Source organism: Centropristis striata, chromosome 19 (assembly GCF_030273125.1).
Source record: "Centropristis striata isolate RG_2023a ecotype Rhode Island chromosome 19, C.striata_1.0, whole genome shotgun sequence".
In the NCBI taxonomy this organism is placed as follows: Eukaryota; Metazoa; Chordata; class Actinopteri; order Perciformes; family Serranidae; genus Centropristis; species Centropristis striata.
In genome coordinates, this window is record NC_081535.1 from 18,913,151 (window position 1) to 18,925,993 (window position 12,843).

At 39.1% G+C, this 12,843-nt stretch overlaps 1 protein-coding gene across 1 annotated transcript; it reads right to left on the minus strand.

Annotated features, from left to right (window-relative positions):
• Positions 1–200: 200 nt before the first annotated feature.
• LOC131992669 (Golgi phosphoprotein 3-like) lies at positions 201–8,242 on the minus strand. The gene is made up of 5 exons (XM_059358306.1): positions 7,836–8,242; positions 7,226–7,357; positions 6,156–6,270; positions 4,203–4,363; positions 201–3,145 (listed from the first exon to the last, which is right to left on the minus strand). Exons 1-5 carry the CDS (start codon positions 8,046–8,048, stop codon positions 2,882–2,884), a joined length of 885 nt encoding a protein of 294 aa, XP_059214289.1. The 5' UTR covers positions 8,049–8,242; the 3' UTR covers positions 201–2,881.
• Positions 8,243–12,843: the final 4,601 nt, after the last annotated feature.

Below are 12,843 nucleotides of genomic sequence, written 5' to 3' on the forward strand. Positions count from 1 at the left end.
AAAGTCTGATATAATAGGATACATGATGTGATGCTGTAATGCCTCTGGGATATATAAAAAACTCTTTTCATGTAATTCTCTTCAAGAAAACAAAGAAGTGTATTCGCCCAAATGTCAAACTATTCCTTAAATCAACAGATTAATTCTCCAACTAATCCTTGAGTGAAAAATAGTCCCAAATCCTTCCTCAACTCCTAAAATAACATCTTCAAATTGCTTTATTTGTTTGAATAACAGTGCAAAGCCAAAACATCTAAAAGAAGCAGAACAGCAAGTTTGTAATAAAAATGACAACATGAACAACAGTGCTAAATTCAGGCACTTAAAGGATCCTTACTTTATTTTGTGTGGTAATACAAAAGCATACAGAATTATAGAGGATAGGAGAGAAGATCCCTTTCATTGAATTCCATTAGATCGTACACATAAAATGACTAATAATTACATACAAGCCTTTACTCTGTAGCTACATCCACAAGTACCCCAGCCCTCCACCGATAGCATGCATGGTCTCTTTGCTGTAAACGCATCTCAACAAGTTCTTCATACCTATTTTGTTGGTAGAAAAAAAAAGAAGACAGAACTATAAGTATGCCGTGAATCAACAGGTGATGTAACTTCATACAAAGATCACACTCATTAGACCAGAATGATGTTTACGGTTATAATTTTATATTGAAACAGAAGCATTCCCAGATCTGCTCTGAAGCATGACTGGAGATCGTTTTTGTTCCGATTGCATGTTGTTGAACATTTTCAGTCTTTAATAACAAGGATTCATCTGGGGCCCAAGTCACCCTCCCATCACCTGCATGTATGAAACAATATAAACACGCCCGTGTGGGCCTAGCAGATAGAAATAACATCTAATTATGACATGACATAAAAACTGAGAGATACAATATATTGCAAGAGGGAAACCTTAAAAGGATCGGTTCACCCAAACGACAGAATGCACTGTCTCGCCTACCTCTGCAGGTATCTGGTGAGTCACCGCTCACCGGGAGGATCTCTTCTGTGCAAAGTAGTTCTGAAGAAAGCTGTTTACAGGAAAGACTGAACTTTCAGGAGTATTTCTTCTGATTTTTACTGCTGAACATTGTCAAAGGAAATTCCATTTACCCTCATTGTATTAAAGGGAAAGTTCACCCCAAAATATAACAGAAATAACATAATTGTTTTTTCCCTTTTACAGACCTTATTGTGAGCAGTTTCATGTAAGTACTATATGAGGAAACAAATAGTTCCTACAGAAAATTGCTAACAACAGGGCCATGGGTAACCAATTCATGAAAGGAAACAAACATTGCCGTTTGTACTTTTGGAGACTTGAGCACCACAAGCCGAGTACTTTTTGTTCCATTATATCCAAGAGAAGGCAGACATCTCTAGATTGATAGATAGCAGTAAAGGTAAAATGAAAAAAGTGATTTTGGGGTGAAGATAAAGACAAATATCTTTGAGAAATATTTCAAAACCTAAATAAAATCAAGAGTAATTCCATGACTAGATACCACTAATGGCAAGTGAGAGAATTTTCCTTTTTTTAAAAAAGAAAGAAAATATTTGGGTGAATCGACCCTTTAAATTTTTCTGAATTAAAAGTAGCCACTTTGGCTAACATTTCCCATCCCATTCCTATAAGTAGCCACTGATGATCATATTGTAAATCTTGTGTAGACTGCAATCCAAAAATAGGAAAAGATTGGATCGCTTTTTTGATTTTACATCTTGACTCACACTAACAAATATGAGCTTTTTCTTTTTTAATCAGAGGAATGATTTAAAAAGTATTCATGAAGTTCAATAGCTGTAGACAAAATAAGTGAGATCGTTTTTAAAATTATGGTTGTTAATATTCATAAGTGTGTTACTCAACCCAAGAAAGATCCCCATAAATACGAACCTACCTACAGGGCTATTGGCTGTGCAAAATAGTTAATTAATGACAGGCTACTGCAAGCTTCGATTAGCAACATGAATAGAAATGGAAGACTAGTCTCATTCTATAAGTACAGAATGGACCCATTGCAACTAATAAAATACAGAGTTTTGTTAGACTCCAGGTTTAATTCTTCATTTAAGTCAGGGTCTACAAGGGCCAAATTACCTGGCTCCCTCGTAAAAGATGCAGGTGATAAAGCGTTTTATTTGTGTCCTCTGTTTCCTTCTGATAGATCAATGAGGAAGGAAGGAGGAGGAGAATTTAAAGAGAAAACAGAGTGACTCAGTGAAACATTCAGGTAGTCTATTCTAACAGTAACCATAAAGCATGTACTCCCAACACAAGTGGGAATGAACAGGTGGAAGCAGGGTGCTTGCACAAGTGCAAAGAGCATCATTAGCAGCGTGATCTGCTATACTTATCTTTGCATAAGTGTGTGGGAGAGTATGGAGACGAGACCGGGGTGTCTGGCCCGATCTTGTAGTAACGTTGAGATGATGTTTCCTTAGTGAAGAAGGGAAACTTGGCCCCAGTCAAAATCTTCATATTCACCATGACTACTGCTGCTACCTGCTTTGTTCTTTGATGTCATCTAACTTTAACAGAAACCCATCTGTTTGTAGTGTTGGTACGTGCATCCAGCCTCGCAGCAGCAGATAATATACCTCACTGTGTGAAAGCAGCCAGTCATTTTTCTTTTAGAGACCGTTCCAACCAACCAAATGTTACTTGGTGAAGCCCACCACCAATCAGATTGCACTGGGTTAATATGGACTGCCACCAAAATGTCATCCGGAATAGATGTACAAACAGGCTCCCCAACCAAAATAGATTGTCTCATTAAAGTGAAGTCTGTCTCATTAAGTGAAAGTCCTTCAATCAATTAAATAACACAGACCATTGCCAGATCTTCCAGTCCAACCAATCAGGTGTTTTTCATTTAGTAAACGCCGCCACCACAGCCCACATAAGTTCGTTGACGTTGGGCTTTGCGCTCTCTTTCTCTGGCTCCAGCTCCAGCAGGGTGTGGACTCTCTTCATGCCCAGGTCGTACTGGTCGTCCTGGAGCGGGGCGAAGGCATTCTCAAGAACGTCGGATGAGTGGGCGAGGAGGATCAGGGCCAGGACCCGTTTGTCCATGCGGTGAGGATCGTTGACCCACTTTTCCAAAACGGACTCCTGGACCTTCTTGACGAGGCGCTGTAGGTAATAACATTAACATATGTCTTTATATACATCACATACTATATACTTTTACCAAAGTTAAAGAACTAGAAACAAACAACTTTAAAAGGGGTACTTCAACATCTTGTAAAATTCACTCATTCACCTTCTCATATCTGTTAAATATGAAGCTACTGCTGGCTGTAGAAAATCACCTTATCTTAACACATTATGTCATGCTTGTCATTGCTACACTTGAATTTATGAACAAAGATGGTGTAACACATGAATTCAAAGGGGTTATATATGTAGCGCTTACATACATGTTTTGGTTGTTTTTTATTGCCAATGAGTGAACGGATTGAAAGGTAACATAAAAACATGAAACCTTTCCTGACTTTCTTTGTTGCCTCTAACACCTCGTTTACCGATTTCTACATGGCAGAATGGCAGGGTTTGAGCCTCTGCAAACACTGGCCGAAGGTCCATCTCCACTAAGCTACCTAAGCATGTGTGTATGCCGTAGAAGATGAAACTAATTTCAGTTGGACTTTAGCAGGATCCAGTGTAGCTGTGACTATGCACATGCAGGTCAAACTTGTAGACAATAAGTTGAGGCTGCATCAGTTACCTTCACTCTCATAAATCTAAATATTTGTAGACTGAGCATAAAAATATGGCTTGGATCATAGCATTTCTACCTCTCCTGTAAGAGTCTCCAACAACACTCATATGAGCCATTATTTGTAAAGTTGAATCAACTTGATTTTATAGCTAAGACCCTTTTTACACTTTGTTTTAAAATGTGTTTCAGTGATTTAAACACAAGTGGACAGCTGAGACATATCACCGTGCACAACTGTGTCTATTAGGCATCTCAAGCTGATTGTGTTCGCTAGAAGGTCATAGGACCCCACATACAGTTATTATGTCCACACTGGTGCATGTTAATGTCCTTGTCTTGGATGCATGAGGATACATTAGCATTTACAATACAAAAGATATGTGGACAAATGCATCCCAGACCACCTGATCACTGAATATGTATTTTAGAAATGGGTGTAAAGAGACTAAAAGTGTCCCCACACTTTACCTGTTTAATGGTGCTGTTGGTGAGCGGATGTGTGGTCATGTCAAAAAGCAGGAAGTTCTGTTTCTCTGTGGTGAGGACACCTTTCTCTACCAGGTTTTTCGCCAGACGTTCTCGAACATTTCTCAGCTGATAGTGCAGCTTCAGGGGATTCCAGGTCTCTCCTAAAAGACAACATAACATCAATGTTAGGATATTAAAAAAACACTGATGCAAGATTTGAATCAAGTGAGACAGAGAATTCAGATATTACACAAGAGCAAAAACAGCTATCAAAATGAATAAATGTCACCCACATGTGCAACAGGTGAAACAATCAGGGTTTCTGCAGGTTTCAACAACTTTTTAAGGTCTGACCAAGACCAAGGTCTTAAAAAGTCATATCACTATGAATAGAAATTAAGAACTGTGGAAAAAAGTATGACAAACATGAAGGAAAATCTGAGCCCGAGAATTACTTGCAAAGTAAATGCATTTTTACATTGAACATTCAACTGAACATGACTGCGCAGCACTGTGTGTGCTTCCATATGACTGATGTCTAGCTACTGTGTGTAAAGTCCAGAGCTCCGCTTTTATCAGCATAGATCCAAACACTGTTCGGAGGTCACTTACTGGAGTTAATGTTGGTGTATCCTATGAGTGTTTTCTTACACAATGTGTGGAGGGATGTGCAGTTCTCAAGCTAGACCATGTTGAACTTACCCATACTGGACAAAAGTAAACAGAAACGAGTTAAACTATTTATATCAAAGTTGCTATGTTTTTGATTAAAAAAGGATTCCAGGTTAACCCACAGACCACACCCCGACACACTTGCTGGGTGTGCCGTGGGGAATTTTAACCACATTGGGGGTAATTGGTTCCATGTTGGTTTTATTTTGTAGTTTAGTTCCAATGTGATCTATACAAAAATAATACATATACAAAAAAAACTTAACCTCATAAGCCAATTAAGTTTGAAGACTGGTCAAAATTTGTATTATAGAGACAGAGGTCAGTTCGTCATTCTCTGAAAACTACACCCACCGAGAGGGACAATATGCAACCAAGGGCTGAAAGGCTAAAAAAAAGCCTCTATCTAGCTAAAAACATTACATTTATTTGTCAAAAGATTTTTTTAGCACTCTAGGTCTGTCAGAGGAGTTATGTTAGCTGTTCCCAAGCTATTGTTAGCTATGTGTTAGCAAGCTAAGGCACTTGAAAACATAATACTGCACATAGCTTTCTGATTTATGTACATTCCACTGTAAACACAAGTTGCATACAATCAAAATGCTTTAGCTTAATTTACAGAAATAGCCCAAAACTTACATTATATTAAATTAGATATGACTTATATGGGTATCTATAAACTAGTAAATTAGCTATCACCTCAAAGAATATGAAATTTTGTCAGGGAATAAGACCAACAATATTGTTGATCTTTACGAATCAAGACTCAAACAATGAAATAGCCTTTCGTGCTGAAAAAAAAAAAAAACTTTAAATAAAAAAAATTGAATCCAATTATGACCTTGACACTGAATGTCTTAATGAGTAAATGATAAAATGCTGCACACATCATGTTTGGCATACTGAGTGTCAGGATTCCACAGCTCTCCCATTCTCACAGTTCATGTCTGTATACACCTGTATCCACTTTTGTCTTCTTAAAAAGCCCTGCAGCCTAAAAAACTTAGTTCCGGGTTCTTTACTCTGTTGGTAGTACATTCCACCAAACAGCAGCTTTTAGGCATTTTCTCTGTTGTTTGCTAGAAGACAGAATTGTCAAGGAGGTACCTTCTCACAATACAGTCAATAAAGAGTGATGAATTGTTATCCACCGATATGGGCGGTTTTTAAATTGGCTCCGTCTCTGTTTGAATGGACTTTTTGAGGACCTACAGAAACTCTGAACAATGAGCAGATTGCTTACTATGGCTTAGTTAGCAAACTTGATATGTGTTATCTCACCACTTAGCAGCTCTATCCAGCTCTGAACAGTCTCTGGAGGCTGGGTCTCTTTAATGTGCTTCAAGGCCTCATCCAGTAGCACATCTCCGGTCGGAGCATCTGACTTGCAGATCACCTTTGTAAACAAAAGGACACATATTTGAACTAGGGATGACAGGTAACTTCCTGGTACTTACACCTACACTTACATCCTGTGTTAACAGGAAAATACTAAACACTCTGATTCAGTGTGTGCTTGTCTGCAAAAAAAAAAAAAGTTAAGCAGAGGGATTAATTTCTTGGTAAGAAGACTATTGCTAATCCCTACAGAAGAAAGTAATCCTTCTGCTTCCAGGAACACACTGAAGGATATCAAGTGTCTTGTACCATATCGTCACACTGTTAAAATAATCGCCTGTCATTTTTTGTCAAAATTGTTTTTTTTTTGTCTAAATGATCTCCTCATGACGCCGGCCACCTATGGTAAAATCGCCTACATCCTCAGTTGATCAGATCATGTGATTTTACCCCTTTAGGATCATCACTTCTTTGACAATTTGCCACATTCATAGGCATCAGATAAGAACCCAGCAAAGAAGAGCTAGAGGGAGACTGTTTAGTTATCAGTTTAGTTTATCAGTGTTTTATTGTTGACACTTTTCTTTAATGTGTCTACATAAGAGTGACATGAGCATGTCATAAATATGACATGGAATGTGTCATGAACATTAATGACACTTTGAAGTAACATTAATGCTCATGATACTTGTCATGTCGTGTTTCTGACAGGTGTTACCATTATCTTGCAGGTGTTACCATTATCTTGCTTAAGTCACAAAGGCATGTTCAAAAAATTGCCTAATTCGTTTATTTCTCTTAAGTTACACACAGTGTTATTACTATGCCAATAGCCATCCTTTGATACATCCTTTTTGAGTGGAATGATCAATAAATGTCATATGTTACACTTTTGGTGAAGTTTTTTGTGTTTCCTGCAAAACTTGAAAAGATGAGTTAGGCGATTATTTAAACAGTGTGACGATATAAGAACATTTTGACAGCTTCCTCTATCACATCAACACAAAGCTCACCTTCCTGGAGAGCAGGCTTTTCCTCCTCACGCCGCAAGGCTCCAGCTGTAACCTGCCCCTGAGGGCCAGCTCCACCAGCATACATCCACGGAGGCCGGAAGAAATACAGTCGTTCCAGAAAGACGTGTAGCCCTGAGAAGGTAAAGGAAAAGGTGCAGCAGCGGTTGTTAACTTAGCTGACGTGTTGGTCGGACAGTCTGCTGTGTGAGTACTTCCAGGTTAAAATGTCTATGCTGGCAAGTTGTCAAGAAAACTACCCAGGTAACGCAAGCTACGACAGCTACGAAAGTAAATTGGCTAATTGACTTAACGCCAATAATCGCTTTCATTCAGTTTACCGTCTGCTTACTAGCAACACCTTAATGTAGCGATAAAATCATTTTGGCACGACGTATTTTGGTTAAACACAAGCTACTTTGCTAACCACTTTAGCAGCATTTAAACCAGGACACGTCAAAGCGCCGTGGCCAAACAAAACAGGGAGGTAAACTGGCTTGAATAAACGAAGTTAACTTTGTAGTCACGGTTGGAAACGTAAACAGTTAACGCTCGGTAGACCGTGCTTGAAGTTACTAGCTGGCCTTGTTGACGGATTAAAAGCAGCCCACACCTCTCGATCCTTGAGGCCCAGGAGCAACACCTCCTCCATCAGTGTGAGTCTGGTCTCCTTCGAGTCCCCCTTCTCGTCGTCGTCTTCCTCCTCCCCGCGGCGCGCCTCGTCCTCCTCGTCGCCGGACTCCCTTTCCCTGTCGGCGGCGGCGCTGCGGATGGCCTCGGTCCTCCGCTGGACGAGGCCCGAGCTTCTAAGCGTGAGAGAGGTCATAGCTGCGGCTGGAAAACGAGCAAGTCCGGAGAAAAGCGCCTACCTCGACCGGCCAGAAAGCCACGCAGCATGTAAGCTGGGTGTTAAATAGGTGAGAACGGTAAAACGGTCGACCGATGGAACAAACACGGCCGTTGACGCGTAGCTCAGCTCGGGATTCCTGCTTCGGCTCTGCCCACTTCCTGATCCAACATGGTGGCAGTGACGTCGATTGTGGTCTGAACTGAACCGTGAACGCATCTCCGCTGTTGCCTTCAGGTGCCGTCGGAAATACTGTAAATAAAATCGTCACCCTGTTAAAATAATCGCCTAACTCATTTTTCAGGTTCTCAAGTTTTGCAGGAAACACAAAAAGCTTCACCAAAAGTGTCACATATGACATTTATTGATCATTTCACTCAAAAAAGATGTAACAAAGGATGGCTATTGGCATAGTAATAACACTGTGTGTAAATTATGTAACTTAAGAGAAATAAATGACTTAGGCAATTTTTTGAACATGCCTTTGTGACTTAAGCAAGATATGGTAACACTTATTTTGTAGGTATTTTGAAGGTGTCTACATAAGAGTCACACAAGCCTGTCAGAAACATGACATGACAAGTATCATGAGCATAAATGTCACTTCAAAGTGTCATTCTTGTTCATGACACATCCCATGTCATGTTTAGTAAAGTAAAGTAAAGTGTAAAGTGTTACCAATATTAGTGTCAACAACAAAACACTGACAAACTAAACTGATAACTAAACAATCTCCCTCTAGCTCTTCTTTGCTGGGTTCTTATCTGATGCCTATGAATGTGGCAAATTGTCAAAGAAGTGATGATCTTAAAGGGGTAAAATCACATGATCTGATCAACTGAGGATGTAGGTGATTTTACCATAGGTGGCCGGCGTCATGAGGAGATGATTTAAGCAAAAAAAAAACAATTTTGACAAAAAATGACGTAGGCGATTATTTTAACAGTGTGACGATATAGTAAACACTGTTAATAATTAAATTTTAGGAAAAGAACATTTTTACATGGTTTGAAGGTAAATAAATATTATAAAATGTCATGAACACCTAATTGCGTAAGTAAAGATATTAATATTTATTTGGTGTGATTTGAATAGTTTTAAAATGGGATTGGTAACAATAGCAGCAAAAATGTTAACTTTATATTTAAAGACACACATTGTAATAAAATGTAAAACTCACTGAGTAAGTGTTCCTACAAACTTTCTGTCGTTTTGCTTAAACAGTGTACAGTTCATAGCAATACCCTTAATCTAAGACTGTGTAAACCATATCTATGTGTGCACCGTGTGCAGCTATATGTTCATGTAGGACAGGGTGTTCTTGAAAAAGGTCGAAGCATTGTTTTCAGTACCCTGGTAAGAGACCTGACACCTCCAATTTGTTTTATTTTGAAAATTTGATCCAAAACACAAATTTATGCTGACCTAATGCACATTAAAAAAAATGATATAACAGTGTTGACACAAGCACCCCAGGTGTAAGTAGTAACATGATAACCTCTTTTTTTGTTGCTATATAGAATATTGAATACATTCCCATTTATATATCAGCTTTATATTCAGAAAGAGGAGCCGTCCACTGCATTTTTTTTGGTCCATAAAGGTTTTGTGTAGCGGATGATCCGGGTATTTCAGGATGGCCTCGAACATCTTGACAGTGCATCTCTCCACCACCTCCTCCAGTGTGTCCAACCACCTGGCTCCAACCAGAGAACCAGCTCCTTTGACCAGTCTGTCCAACCGCCTTGCATCTCAGTGTCTAATGCTGCCTCCCCAGCAGACTGCAGCATAAAACAACACACTTGCTACCACAGACTGATAAAACATCTGCAGCATCTTACTACAGTTGTCAAGAGATCTGAGCTTCCTTAAGAAAAAGAGGCAGCTCTGCCCCTTTTTGTAGAGAGCGTCTGTGTTTAGGGACCAGTCCAACTTATTATCCAGGTAAACACCTAGAAGCTTATAACTTGGCACCCCCTCAATGTCCACCCCACAGGTATTCATTGGCTGAAGAGGGGGCTTGAACCTGCATAAATCTATGATCATTTCCTAGATCCCTATATTCAGATTTCTGTCCATTCCTGATACACGCCACAATAACAGTGTTGTCCGAGTACTTCTGGATGTGGCAGGACTCAGAGTTGTATTTGAAGTCCCCTGTGTACAGTGTGAACAGGAATGGAGCCAGAACAGTCCCTTGTGGAGCCCCTGTGCTGCTCATTAATCTCCCAGAAACACAGTTCCCCAACCTGACATACTGTGGTCTTCCTGTCAGGTAATCTGTGATCCAGGAGATAAAGGAAAGATCCACTCCCATCTCTGTGAGCTTGTTTTTGAGTATGTTGGGTTGGATGGTGTTGAATGCGCTTGAAAAATCAAAGAACATGATTCTCACATAAGCACCAGTTTCCTCCAGATGAGCAAGGGCACGGTGAAGCATGTAGAGGACAGCATCGTTCACTCCCATGTGTTGTTTGTATGCAAACTGCAGGGGGTTGAGTTTGTCTTCAGATGAGCAAGCCACGCTGCAATATAGATTGTGAACACAAGGTGGCAGGCTATGTGTAGGAAATGTAGCTGACTAGTCTGATATTCCTCCTCTCCTTTCTCAACTACTATACCAGGAAACAGATAATGCTAAATGTTCTTTCAGAGAGGCACATGCAGGAATATCCTCTCCATGTATTTAGTCTATTGTTGAGATGGGAATAGGGAGTGCAAATCGCAACCACTGAGAATAAATCCGAATTTATATTTGTCTGAAAACAGACTTTAAATATACTCAAAAGAAAAAATATATACCATTAATATATGCCCTTATATCACACCAGTGTTATTTTGTAACTAGTGTAAGTTTAGAATGCAGCTGTGAGGTTGCATACTGTTGGCTTAAGCTGACGGTTATTGTAAGGCCACTTTATCATTGGCAGAGGTCCATTTATGATGATGACGTAACAAATACACTCCCAAATGCCCTCCACTTAACCTCATGCTCCTTCCATCTCCTCTGCTTCTGTTCTCTCCTCATGTTGTCCAATTTACTTTGCAGTATCAGGCAGGAAGGTTAAAGGCAGAAGGCTTTAGAGGTCTTTTTGCTTTGTTGTTGCATTAAAAGCACAGGCGTAACTTGTGATATTCATGAGCCAGCAAGCACAAAACATGGGCCCTAAAAACTGGAAAAACTAAAGGAAGTGCAGCCGTTATTAATGTTATCAGTTACATCTGAGTTTTTTTTACAATCTCCTGCACACGTTATTAGCAATCTCATTATAATAGTCTTAATATTTTTCAGTCTAGCTCCAAAACTCAACAATTGCTGGTATTTTACAGCGACAGTGCATTACACATCAGTAAGAACAAAAATAAAAGATATGAAAGCAGTCCAGTAACCTTGAGTGGCCTTGCTAACTGTTTGCAGGAATTTGTATAATGTAGTTTTCATGTTTTTAATAGCAGTGAACAATATTGTCCTGCATGGCTTTAAACATTACAGAAGTCAGTATGTTGCAGGCGCTTCATTTCTGCAGGAGCCTTACAATCAGGAGTAACACAGTAATAACATTTTATCATGTGTTGTATGATCCCTAATGCCCAAATAACTAGTCTAAATGTAATATATTATTACATTAGTGAAAATCGAATTAAGCTTTGGTTTAACTCATTACTTATATGTACCATGCCTCTATCTTAGAGTGATTCTGATATTATTCTTCCCTATCACTGAATCATACATTGTGAAGGTTTTAGTTACTTTATACACTAATATGTGCAGCCATTTTGCACAAAATTGCTGTATATTGTTATAAAACTGCAATATTCCACAAAAAGTGGAGTAGAACATAGCCAAAACCATTTGTTCCTTGATGGCTTAAGGAACAAATTAGAATAATGTTTCTCAAGGTCTCATATGGTTCTGCTTTTGAAGATGCTTTCTCAGTGTTTCTGAGTGTTGCTTCTGCGAGCATCGAGCCTGCATTCAATCAATCAGTGAAGAAGAGTCCCACGCTCGCCTCGGGAGGCGTAGCTGTCCTTGTATGGTCAGTTGTGTCAGGTACCAGGGGCTCAATCCCCAGCAGATGTGGAACATTTACACACAAGAAGATCTGTAATGTGCACTGGGGACTTTTCACTACTCCATTTATTGTTATGATGTTTCTGAATGAGTTTTACAGCACCCCTAAAATGGGATTTAAATCTGGGAGAAATTAAAAAATAAAACAATGATGACTTAACAGGATCCAAGTTCCTGAAAACAAGAAAATTCAGCACAAGCCTTATAATCCAAGTTTCGAAATGGTAATGATTAAAACAAACCAGCTGTGTTAACATCTTCAGATCTGTCTATATGTGTTACACACATGTTTGAGTCTATACCCCCGTACGTTGCATATTGTTTTATTATTAATACTGGAAATCTTTGCACATCCCCAAGAAAATATAATTTCACTTTCAGTTACATAGCAGAGTAATTCTTTCTTTTCTATATCTATGTTTCTTGTCAATGCACTAAAACAGCAAATCTAATTACTTAAAATATTTTGCAATTAACTGGAATTCTGGTTCTTATTAAGAATGCACTCACTTGAAGGAGAAGAAGTGTGTAAATAGCTGTTCACATGCAACGACAACAACAACTACAATAACAACAACAACAAATCAAGAAAAAGACGATTTAATCAAGAGATAAGAAGAAACTGTTAATCCCTGTGGGGAAATGAGATCAGTGCAGAAGCAAACAGTGATTTAGTGACGTTAAAGATTAAGCAATCAGCTT

Bases quoted from the DNA above. Each gene is read 5' to 3' on its own strand.
- LOC131992669 (XM_059358306.1), bottom strand. From the start codon at position 8,048: ATGACCTCTCTCACGCTTAGAAGCTCGGGCCTCGTCCAGCGGAGGACC. The intron at 7,358-7,835 runs GTGTGGGCTGCT...TTACCTTCTCAG, and splicing joins TGGGCCTCAAGGATCGAGAG to GGCTACACGTCTTTCTGGAA. The intron at 3,146-4,202 runs GTAAAGTGTGGG...TATTACCTACAG, and splicing joins CCAACAGCACCATTAAACAG to CGCCTCGTCAAGAAGGTCCA.